This window comes from Branchiostoma belcheri, unplaced genomic scaffold, assembly GCF_001625305.1.
Source record: "Branchiostoma belcheri isolate BF01 breed outbred unplaced genomic scaffold, Haploidv18h27 scaffold29, whole genome shotgun sequence".
Lineage (NCBI taxonomy): Eukaryota > Metazoa > Chordata > Leptocardii > Amphioxiformes > Branchiostomatidae > Branchiostoma > Branchiostoma belcheri.
Window position 1 is genome coordinate 544,631 of NW_017803898.1, and position 11,733 is coordinate 556,363.

Genomic DNA, 11,733 nt, shown 5'->3' on the forward strand with positions numbered 1-11,733 from the left:
ATTCCTGGACTTTCTCTTTCCTGCACCTGTCGCCATAGTGAATATATTAAGTTCCGTGAATTGAACATGTCCACTTTTCTCAGACCGTGAACTTTGCTACAGTGAACATAAAGTGAATTACAGTATCCGAACAAACAGAACAGATTTCGAACACCGTTTGTTTACAATGAGAGAGTAACATTACAATCCACACCGCTAGCCTCCTTCGCAGTCTTGTTGGGTGTGGGCGTTATTTTTGTGAGCGACGCGAGTAATATGCAGCCGCGAGGGACGATTTGCTGCCGAGGGAGTTTTTGCCACGTGTTGGTGTTGGAGCGGGAAACCTTCTCTCCGTGGCAAAAACTCCCTCGGCAGCAAATCGTCCCTGGCGGCCGCATATTACTCGCGTCGCTCACAAAAATAACGCCCACGCCCAACAAAACTGCGAAGGAGGCTACCACACCGCCATGCTGAAAATTCAACTAAACAAGCGGAGGCACAGACTAATAAGATGAGTGGAAATTGTTTGATGAATAAAAGAAGTTGACGATGTTCGCTATTCCAATGTGGCATTTTTGGGTAGCTTTCATGTTGTTCCGTGAGGTAGTGAGGAAGGCTTTGAAGCACCGCCAATTTAATAAATTATAGTCGCCTGTTGGCTACACTTTGTAAGGCCACAGCAAGTAATTTTTATGGATGACATCAGCGCGCGCATTAATTTTCGCCTGATTTTGGAGAGAAACAAGAAATTTTGTTTCCATTTGACAGTAATCAACATGCTGAAAATAGGCAAATATGTCTATTGCCATGCCAGAACGTGGATGACAGATAAATGAAGGGAGGAGACGAGGCGAAACAAGGCTTTTATTTATTGTTTTGTTTTTTTACTTTGCTGCAGTGTTTTTCTTTTTTTTTTCATTCCTTTACATGTGATGTTGCCGCTGAATAAGAAAAAAAATCATTGTTTAACAAGGTTTATGATCTCAAAATTGGAAAATATAGAAATCTTAGTTTTTGGCCCGCCTTTTTTTTTCGCCCTATCGCATTCTTGGTGTCCGTCTGGATGATGGCATCCATACAATTTACGTGCTGTGGCCTACTAGTATTAAACTTACAGTGTGTGTGTGTGTGTGTGTGTGTGTGTGTGTGTGAGAGAGAGAGAGAGAGAGAGAGAGAGAGAGAGAATGCAAGTTTCCCGCCCGATCTCTGGCAGCCCAGTTCGTAATAAAAAGAACACCCCTGCTTTCGAGTGGAAGATTCCGCCGCCCGCAAAGGATTGTGGTACTGAAAGAAAGACAACGCGTAGCCGGCCCGAATTTTTGGTCAGTTTTTGGGGATTTTCACAAGAAAAATGCCAATGTTGGAGAAGAGAAAAGCGCAGGAGATGGCCCTGGTGGCCGCGAAGAGACAGAGGAACGAGCTGGTGGCGGTGGCGGCGCAGGAGAGGCAACTTTTACAAGCCGTGAGTGTTCTTTTCTCTCGACTTCTCTACGCACGCTTTTGTGGGTGGGAGGGGGGCAAGGGTTTTTCATTTTCACCATGTAAAAAATTATTTCAAACTTCCCCGGGATTTGCCCAAATCTTGTAATGTACTACATGTATTAAGTGTTCCCAGCCTCCCCTATTTGCAGAACTTCGTTAAACTGCATCTTAGTTGCTTTTAAGTTAATAACGTTCTAAAACAGTAACAAGTTTTGGCACAGAAACTAACTTTTCAGAACTTTATGATGTACGTTGCTAGAAAATGGTAACACTGACCATGGAGGTAGAAAAAGAGAAGGCCTTCTCTTTTTCTACCTCCATGCACTGACATGACCATGAGGAATGTGCTGTAAATTAAAGTTCCTAGCATCTGAATTTTACAGAACGGTGAAGTATTTTTGGATTTGAAAAATAACATGCTTATGTATAGTTATAAGTTATGACTATAATTTTATGATTACTAGTAAATTATTTATGATCAAATTGTGGGTAAAGTGAAATTTGAAAGTACATGTACTTAACTACTCTAAGCTTTACGGTAAGAAATAACAGTGGGGTTGTGTGGCATAGCGGTAATACGTGTATTTTACAGTGTAGTGTGTTTGACTTGGAACCAAGAGGTCCCGGGTTCAAACCCTACCTTGTCACCAATCTTGTGCCCTTGGGAAAGGCACTTTACAAGACTTTCCTCACTTCACTCAGGTGAAAATGAGCATGCCAGAATGATCATTATCAAGATCGTGGGCAAAACCAAAAAACCAAAACCAGAACTTTTTTGATTTTTTTTTAATTTGCCATATCTTTGAATTTGAGTTCGTACTACTCTACATGTGGCACAGGAAAAAAAATAGTAAGCTCATGGCTAGTGTCTGTTTATGAGTAAAGTGGAAAAGTGATTGGGAAAACCTTGAAGTGAAGTTGAAAATACTTCAACCATTTTAAAATTTGAGCTTTGCTGAAATAAATTTTTCATGAAGAGGAGGACTTTAAATAAGCCATATTAATTTTGCGGCTTTTCTTCCTGCCCTTGCACTGCTCATTTATTTCTTTTGTATTATTTTGTATAATTTTTCATTATGTATTTATGAACTAAATGGAAATTAATAAATAAATAAATAAATGTTGTGTTCCGTAGGGTCCCCCACGCACGTCTAGTCTTCAGGCTCCCATCATGCTCCTGTCTGGTCACGAGGGAGAGATCTACGCGGCCAAGTTCCATCCCGAGGGAAACCTCCTGGCCTCCGGGTCATTCGACAGAAACATCTGTGAGTATTCAACAAGTTAACCCTTGGTACTAAGTATCAGCTATTATATATTCAGGCCTAGGAAAAAATCTTGTGTTTCCTGTTTCAGTCCTGAAAATAAGTACATGTATGGTCAGTAGGTAGGGATTATCTTTTTTTCCTATCTTTTTTTTTAGACTTTGAGTTTGGTGATCTCTAGTGATACAATACAGTTTGATAAAGTAAAACTTGCATGAGGACACTTTTATTTTAAATGCCAATGTTGGAAAACTGATTGTACAATTATGTTTCATTGCTCAGGTGTCAGATCATGGAGCCAGAAAAGGTTGATCAGCTTGAAAATTTCATGACCCTTTCAGGGGTCCACCCTAAAAAAAGGCTAAGGTCAGCAGTTTTTTCCAGGGTCGGTCGGGAAAAGAGGAAACCAACATTTTTTTCCTAGGCTTAAGTACTGCTAGACCAGGAGAGAAAGGCAGGTTTATAAGCACAAACTATTGATTGATATGTAATATGTGTTTTTGTTTTTTCCAGTCCTGTGGAACGTGTACGGAGACTGTGAGAACTACGCAGTGTTAAACGGACACTCTGGAGCCATCATGGAAATACAGTTCTCAACGGATGGCAGGTTTGTTTATTGTTTATTGTTTATTAGACCGATCTCCATTAGTTTGTACAGACATCATTTGCCATACATACTATTCTTCCTGGAGTCATTGACTACAAACTACTTTCATCACAACATGGTAAGGCTTAACTACACACTACATAACCACACACAACATGCAAGTAGTACCGAGAGGTCAGAGGTCGTAAAAATAAAATTTAGACAAAGATTCATATTTACATATCTACATTTCTACTACCACCATGCTTGTAAGGGTTTGGAGGTGTCCAGGTTAGTACCAGCATGCAACAGGCTTTTAGATAGCACTGTATCTGGGCTTCTTGGGGATGCCCTAAAGACTCGTTATTTTTTCTATCTTTAAAAAATAATCTGGTCTACACCACATTTTTTGCCTCCCCCACATACCTCCCCAACAATCTCCCCCAAAAATAATGTTGTTACAAGGACAAAAACTTGTAATACAAGGCTCAAAATTATTGAATGTACATTTTGCAATTTTGTCAGGTTCAAAACTGAAACAGGTTTGAACTGTAATTTCCAACACAAAGAAATTGGACTAACACAAATTTTTATCTGTTCATTTCCAGTGTTTGTCAAGGAATGAGAATTTTTTTTGTGTGTGTTGTAAATAACAGTTCAAACTTGTTCCAGAATAACTTCTATCAACACAGATAAACTTTCACTCAGTTTCAGGCTTACTTAACAAACAAACTAATATCCCTATCTTGTTCCAGTACGCTTTTCTCTGCGTCCACGGACAAAACGGTGGGTCTGTTCGACGTGGAAACAGGCGCGAGAATCAAGCGGCTGAAAGGACACTCCACGTTTGTTAACTCCTGTCACCCGTCACGGCGCGGGCCGCAGATGGTCGTGAGTGGGAGCGATGATAGTACCATCAGGGTAAGGGTGATTTACACAGAAAGACAACATTTGTTCTACGACAATCAATGTGTGGCACCATATGGCATGTGTTATAGATGAAAGATTTTTTGAGTATGTAAACAGCCCCGCCACTGCTTTACGGCATGGCACATTGATTTTTGTGTGGCATGTCCAGTGTAGATTATCTTGAAACAAATGATTTTTTGGCCCATTTGCCCTATGAGTAATCTAGCAGGTCTTTTGGTGGCTGTAACTTGTGTAAGACAGTATCAAATTAGCAGGACTGTATCATTGGCCAGGAAGTATCTAATGCACCTCTCCTAAAAAAAAAAACCCACTTAAAAACATGTCAAAAATGAGCTTAAGCCTAAACCAGTGAGTCTGTTTGGACAGTCTGTGTTCTACTTGTGAAGGACTGTTTTTGCTTTCCGGACTCAAAATGCTTCTTTCTGCTGGTGTAGAGTAACATTGAAAATCAATTTAAGGTTATTCGAATCATTCATGCAAGAGCCCTGTGATGTCCATTTTTGTGTGCCCAAAAATTGGTTCTGTACACCCAAATCTTTAAAAGAAACAGTTGACATTTCCTGTTTTTATTTCCAGCTCTGGGACACCAGAAAGAAGGGTTCAGCGCAGACTTTCCAGAACACGTACCAGGTCACGTCTGTCTCGTTTAATGACACCAGCGACCAGATCCTGTCTGGTGGGATCGACAACGATATCAAGGTATGTAAGATAAGGTGGCTTCATTTCATGTCAAACAAAGACCAAATTAACCTCCAGCATGCTATGGTACCATCAGCAATGAATGTACAATTAAAAATGTAGATTTTGCTAGATGTAGTTACCTATTCCATATTGTGACAGCTTGTATTGGTTTTGGTATTGTATATGCACACAAAACTCTCTGTCATATGTAACAGACCTTTTGAACCTTCTGCCTGCTGAGTGCCTATTTTACACTGATTTTGTATTGATTGCAATTTGAGACAGCAGGAAAATGGCTATAATAGCGCCAGAATGTTCAGCTTTTGTTAAGTTTTGATGAAAAAGAAATGTTGTTGCATTTAAATTTTTTATCATTTCACTTGTAGTTGTATTACAAGTTGAAACAAAATCCCATGCATGTTGTGTTCATGATTTTCATGTTTTGTCAGGTTTTGATACAAAAGAAATACATGTATTTGCTTTTAATCATTTCACTTAACACATTACTTGAAAGTCCAAACACAATCCCATAAATGTTGTGTTTGTTACAGTGTTGGGACCTGAGAAAGAATGACGTTATCTACAAGATGAGAGGTCACATGGACACGGTGACGGGACTGAGTCTGAGTAAGGACGGGTCCTACCTGCTGTCATGTGCCATGGATAACACAGGTAAACTTGGCATGGTGGATAACTGTGGTTTCTTCTGTTCATATTGTTATATATGTGTGTGAGTCTGTGTGTGCATTAACTAGTATGTGCGTGTGTGTGTATGTATGTAATTTGTATATGTGTGTGTGTGCATACATTTTGTATTAACTAGTGTGTGTTTGTGTGTGTTCATGTTTGTGTGTTTCTGTATTTGTGTGTGTGCATTTCTGTGTAAATCTGTACTGCAGTCAGTACTAAATGTTTTTGCTAACTTGAATGTGTTTGCCACACATTCTGAGTGCTTCAACTTTTCTCAGTGTGACTGAAATGGTTACGAAGTAGTTTGAGTGAAGTCTGCCATATTTTGGTGAATTAAGGATGTTTCATTTTCCTTTCCTCAGTGCGTATCTGGGATGTCAGACCGTTTGCCCCCCAGGAGAGATGTGTGAAGATATTCCAGGGGAACCAGCACAGCTTTGAAAAGGTAGATACAGGAGTTACTCCATTTCATGTTCATCTTGTGTTAAATGGAAATCTCAACACAAAATGTTATTTACTTTCAAAGACATGTTGCTTGTGTGTCCATGGTATTTGAGTGCAGTAGAGTTACAAGAAGGCAGAGTGGTGTTGCTGCTGAATGACAGGAAAGTCAAATTGAAGGTCAAAATGGTCGCCCCATTGGCTCAGAAGAAGTGAGGTTCAATTGGAGATAGTTTCCCTGTATGCTGAAAAAGTGACCATGGAATATCAGGGCTCAAAATACTGGGTACATGTGCACTCAAATTTTGAGCTGTGCACCCAATTTTTTGTAGGTATTTTTGTACATATCAAATGTATGATAGTATACAGGATATTCTTGGCATCTAAGTGTCAGAAAAATAATAAAATCTTTGTATATGGTGCACCCAAAAAAACTTTTGTGCACCCAATTTTTTAGGTTGGGTGCACCAGTGCACCTATTCCCAAAAATGAATTTTGAGCCCTGAATATGCACAGAATCAGTGAGAAACAAGAAGTTTACATCTCTAAATCTTTGATTTAGTGCTTGAAATGACCTGTCTTTTTTCACAGAAGTTGATTGTTCTCTGTTGATTTTTGTTTTCTCCCTAACAGAACCTGATCAGATGTAACTGGTCGCCTGATGGCAGTAAGATCACGGCCGGCTCTGCTGACCGGTTTGTGTACGTGTGGGACACCACCTCGCGCCGGATACTCTACAAACTCCCCGGGCACGACGGATCCATCAACGAAGTCGACTTCCATCCATACGAACCCATCGGTGAGTAGAAACACATCAGTGGTTAAAGGCGTCCAATGTGAATTTCAGGGCAGCAAAACTGGAAATATTCTGAATAAGGCAATCTTTGTGATATTGACACATACATGTACTGCCTCACATTAGCACATTTAAATCAGCATTTCATACTTTGGGCATTTCAAATTGCAAAAACAAGCCCCAAGATGAGTCCTTTATTTTCTGAGTTGTACCCTAAAAATCAGCCCAAGGCCCTTCCAGTAACCATTTTCCCTCAGAATTTTTGCTCCATGAGGGTCAATATACATGTGAGTTGTGGTATGTAGAAAAAATTTGTGTTCTCTGACAATTTGTATTCTATTTCTTGTTTCAGTGCTGTCGGCTTCCAGTGACAAGAAGATTTACTTGGGGGAGATCCAGTGATGTCAGGGGGATCAGCCAGTTAGGGGAGATCCACTAACATCAGCTCACTGCTTTGTATCACTGATTATACTGATAGTACATGTACATGTATGACTTTATGCTGTACTGTACAGTAAACAGTAACTACATGTACATATATGTAAGCAATGCTAAAAATCTTAGTGTCTAGTGTCAGGCACTAGGTGCTAGTAATATGTTTGGGTAAGTGTGCTCTCAATTTCTGCTTAGTTTATAAACATGTAAATACACCCTATACAGGTAGTAGTGTGTAGCATTTTGAATTTAGCCAAGAGAAGTTTTTGGAACATACATGTACGTTTTATTCCCTACGTAGGAATTTTTGGAGAGATAATGGCAAATTGTTTTTTCTTCTTCATTAAAATAGCCACCTTTCTAAAGATATGTTGACTTGTTGTTTTTTTGTGTAATTCATTTTCAAGGTCATTCGACTTAGGTACAGATTTACGTGATTTGAAAAGAACAAGTGAAACCACATGTAGATATGAAAGTTCTAATGACAACAGAACAGTTCACATTACATGCACAACTGCTATTATACAGCAACCGAGTCTATCTGCAGCTATTACTAAAAGAACTACATATAAAAAATAAAAAGGGAATGATTGAAAGTGTATTTGTATATACAAGTCAGTACAATCTCATTATCTGGATGTCTAATCTTCACCAACATATGACATTATATGTGGGAGGGAATTCTGTCAAAGGTCTCACTACTAAAAACTGGAGCAGATTAACTTCTAAGTGCCTGTACAGTTGTCTAACTTAAAAATTAAAGATCTTAATATTAGATTACATGTAATAAGAGATGAACATTAGCACCTGTGCAGATGTATATCTTAAAAATTAAGAATCTTTTTCTTCCTTGAGTCTTCCCTTTTCCTGCTTGCTTTTCTGTACAATCTGGAATTTCTTGTGTAACGGCTGGAAATTACAGTTTAAACTTGCTTCACAATGACTTAGAGCAACGCAGAAGTATAACTTAAAAATTAAGGATCTTTTCCCTCCTTAAGTCTGCCTTTTTCCTGCTTGCTTTTCTGTACAATCTGGAATTTCTTGTGTAGCAGTTGGAAACTACAGTTTAAACTTGCTTCACAATGACCATTGCAGAAGTATAACTTAAAACTTAAGGATCTTTTTCCTCCTTAAGTCTGCCTTTTTCCTGCTTGCTTTTCTGTACAATCTGGAATTTCTTGTGTAGCAGTTGGAAACTACAGTTTAAACTTGCTTCACAATGACCATTGCAGAAGTATAACTTAAAAATTAAGGATCTTTTTCCTCCTTGAGTCTGCCCTTTTCCTGCTTGCTTTTCTGTACAATCTGGAACATGAAGGAGAAGAAGTAGAGGAGGTTGTCAAATCTCCCGTCATACGTCACACCCTCGAAGATATCATGATACTCGCGTAAGAAGTAGTAGATGGCTTCCACTGTTGCCAGGAATGTGTCGGGCTTGTTGCGCTGGTGTCTCCAGAAGTGAGTCACGTGGTCCTTTAGAATAACACACTGGAGACCTGGAGTATTGAAATAGGCAAGTCATAGTAAACATCTGGGTACAAATCTCTAAAAATTGCACAGACAGTATAAAGAAACCTAATTACAAAACAAGGTACAAAGTATGGCAACTACTGGTACATAATTACAGTTCCAAAAGGCTCATCTAGTACGTTATATATATATTCTTCCACATATTCTATGAACATGTGGAAAAGATGTATGTCATTAAAACAAGCTCCAATCTGTAACTTAATGTGTGTAGAGATACCTAGAAATGGTAAGCCACTTGTAAGTCTATAACTAATACAACTTACACTGTTATATGCACAAAAGCCAAATGTTTTCAGATCCAAAAATAATAGAATGATGCTCAAAAGGCATCTACTCTACTTTATACTGTCCTGTTACCTTTGAGTCGTTCATCATTGAAAATCCGATGTGTTTGGTTCCACGTACTGTCTATGAAGATTACACGTTCAAATGGCGTAGACTGTTGTCCTTCCGTGCGCTGTCTTTTCAACGGGGGCTCTTGAACATCTTCGCTTTCTTTCTTAACTGTTTCTTTCTGTTGTTCTTCTCTGCCATTTTCTGTACTGCCGTCCTTGGTTTCTTTACTTGTTGCCTGTGGTTTCTTGATGTTTTGGGGTTTGTCTTGACTCTTTGGTAGTCCTCGTTGCTTTTTGCTGAGATCCTCCAATGAGAGAGCATTTAACCCAGGGAAAACAATCACCACCTTGGAAGTAAAAACAAACAGCTGTCCATAATATCTTACAACAAAAAAGCTTTAGTGCAGTGTATTATAATGAATGTATCTTGTATGTCAGCCACGGAAGAAACTTTTATTTATAAATTGAATTCAAAGATTTCCTTTGTTAAACATGGCCATATGAACACATTATGCCAGTATTGAAGAGAGATCCCTAAATTAGCATACAACTTCACTTCCAATTCTAGTACTACTTGTAGTAAAATTCATGCATTTTTGTCATGGTTTATTTCAAAAAGGACAGACAAGGATGTCTTCACAATATTTTGAGCTTGCAATTCAAAGGAGACATATAATTAACTACATGTAGTATTCGAGGTGTCCTTAGTTCGCGGTTGACAAGTTACAGCATTCACAAATTACAGCACACGTAATCCAAACCATGCAATGGCCTTTAGAAATGACCTCTCACCTTGCTTGGATCGGAGAACTCTGGAATGATGGGATAGGTGTAGATGGTGACGTCATCGGGAGCCAGAATGGCAGCATGAGCGGCCGTGCTTTTCCCGTCTACCTCCTTAGGGTGCTTGATGATGTCTACCTTGAAGGGCAACTATTGGGGAAAGAATTACACTGGTAGTCATTTTCAACTCTCCAAGCAGAGGTTGTGGGGGAATGATCGTTACCTTTTTATATATGGCCGTTTTTTTTTTGTCGCTACCCTCACCGTCAGTGGCCGGCAACCTTCTATGGCTAATATGGATACTGCCTGGTCAATTTGATACTGTCTTTTTGCCACCGAAAGGGATCTGCTTGGAGATTAGTCATTTTTGTCAGCATTGAAATTTGTAATTGCATACATATTCAATGGAAAGCCATCAGCACCAAGGACAGACAATGGTGTTAAACATCCATTACTAACACATAATGCTCTTTCCATCTACCTCCTTAGGGTGCTTGATAATGTCCACCTTACAGGGCAACTATTGGGGGACAATCAGAGTCGTTGGAATTTGCAATTGCTACAATAAACTTTATAAAGATACTGTAAAATTTCGCGGTCTGAAAAATACAGTTAATGATAACTTCACAGTACAGAACGTGAAAGACCACAAATGTAAAAGTACCACAGATATAAAGTGATTTACAGTAAACGTTTGACCAAAGAGGAACCAATGTTGACTTGTCTTTCATCCTCTCATTGATTACAAACAAATACATATTCAATGGAAAGCTATCAGCACCAAGGACAGGCACTGGTGTTAAACATCCAGTGACAAAATGTGGCAAAATGGATAGCCTCTACCAGGCTTGGGAGGCGGCTAGAGAGAGTAGAAATCAGCCAAATAGAGAGATATCATGCCAGTGGAGTTGGTCCGCTGGAGAGTGCAGTTTTTGGGTGCGGCAAACTGTAACGTTACTACAAAATGGATACTAGTACTGCCAGGCCAATTTGATACTGTATTTTGCAGCCATCGAAACATCTGCTTGGAGATTACAAACAAGTATCAAGATTTCCAGTAAACTTACCTTAACTTTGGGCACCTTTCCCTCCAACTCAGCCACTAGTACGTAGCATGTGTAACAGAAGTACTTTCTTGAGAGCTGACACTTCGGACAGACCGTTCTACGGTCCTGAGAAATCAGGCACTCCTGAGAGGACAACTTCAGACACCCAAAGGGGTCCTCACCACTCGCCATACTGTAGGTTTGTCCGAATTTTTGCTGCAAAAATCAAGTGAATTGGAAGGTTAGAAACCTCGCAATTTGCTGCTTCGCTATCCTTCAGCTGCACTCGTTCCTTCGTCCTGCGTCGCACCGCTATTTCTTGTCTTATCAAGGCATTACGTGGCGTCTTTTGTGGATATTCAAATGCACCGCAACAGCATGCATGCGCCCCCCTCCCCACACCTAAATGCGCTACGCTATACACGTGTTTTCTGTGCGCCTGAAGCGCTAAAGCTAAAGTAAAAGTGGCCTAATTAGTCAGATACCTTTAAGGTGAATGTTGAGGTTCCTCTGAACAGACTGCAATGGTTTGAAACGTAGAAAACGAGAGAGACACACTGCAACACATGCGATGGTCAAGTGCTCACCTCAGGGCAATGAAACAGCGCCATCTAGCGGAAATCAGTGAACAGCACCTAGCTGACGCAAAGGAATACACAACGTTATCACTCTCCAAGATCTCCAAGCAGAGGTTTGGGTTTTGGCTTATTTTGTCGTGTTGTTAGGCTTTTTTATCGGGCTTCCTTTTTTTTACTTG

The 11,733-nt window shown here is 39.7% G+C and overlaps 2 protein-coding genes across 4 annotated transcripts; one reads left to right on the forward strand and one right to left on the reverse strand.

The window, feature by feature from the left end:
• The first annotated feature begins 1,261 nt into the window (after positions 1–1,261).
• Positions 1,262–7,344, forward strand: LOC109473108 (U5 small nuclear ribonucleoprotein 40 kDa protein-like). Its single transcript, XM_019773015.1, has 9 exons — positions 1,262–1,441; positions 2,597–2,726; positions 3,237–3,330; positions 4,065–4,230; positions 4,816–4,938; positions 5,472–5,592; positions 5,973–6,055; positions 6,685–6,850; positions 7,200–7,344. The coding sequence occupies exons 1-9, from the start codon at positions 1,331–1,333 to the stop codon at positions 7,247–7,249; spliced, it is 1,044 nt and encodes a 347-aa protein (XP_019628574.1). The 5' UTR covers positions 1,262–1,330; the 3' UTR covers positions 7,250–7,344.
• A 587-nt stretch (positions 7,345–7,931) lies between these two features.
• Positions 7,932–11,601, reverse strand: LOC109473049 (DTW domain-containing protein 1-like). Of its 3 annotated transcripts, XM_019772946.1 has the most exons (6): positions 11,564–11,601; positions 10,998–11,192; positions 9,940–10,080; positions 9,170–9,494; positions 8,588–8,778; positions 7,932–8,450 (listed from the first exon to the last, which is right to left on the reverse strand). In XM_019772946.1, the coding sequence occupies exons 1-6, from the start codon at positions 11,585–11,587 to the stop codon at positions 8,394–8,396; spliced, it is 933 nt and encodes a 310-aa protein (XP_019628505.1). In that variant the 5' UTR covers positions 11,588–11,601; the 3' UTR covers positions 7,932–8,393. The 3 variants fall into 3 exon arrangements, with proteins under 3 accessions (XP_019628505.1, XP_019628504.1, XP_019628506.1); XM_019772945.1 differs by having other exon boundaries at positions 7,933–8,778; XM_019772947.1 differs by having other exon boundaries at positions 7,935–8,778; positions 11,462–11,569.
• Positions 11,602–11,733: the final 132 nt, after the last annotated feature.

Excerpts from the sequence above, each read along its gene's own strand:
- LOC109473108 (XM_019773015.1), top strand. The coding sequence starts at position 1,331 with ATGCCAATGTTGGAGAAGAGAAAAGCGCAGGAGATGGCCCTGGTGGCC. Across the intron at positions 2,727-3,236 it reads GTCATTCGACAGAAACATCT|TCCTGTGGAACGTGTACGGA; the intron begins GTGAGTATTCAA and ends TGTTTTTTCCAG. Across the intron at positions 5,593-5,972 it reads ATGTGCCATGGATAACACAG|TGCGTATCTGGGATGTCAGA; the intron begins GTAAACTTGGCA and ends TCCTTTCCTCAG.
- LOC109473049 (XM_019772946.1), bottom strand. The coding sequence starts at position 11,587 with ATGGCGCTGTTTCATTGCCCTGAG. Across the intron at positions 9,495-9,939 it reads AGTTCTCCGATCCAAGCAAG|GTGGTGATTGTTTTCCCTGG; the intron begins GTGAGAGGTCAT and ends TTTACTTCCAAG. Across the intron at positions 8,451-8,587 it reads TCTTCTCCTTCATGTTCCAG|ATTGTACAGAAAAGCAAGCA; the intron begins ATTGTACAGAAA and ends AAGAAATTCCAG.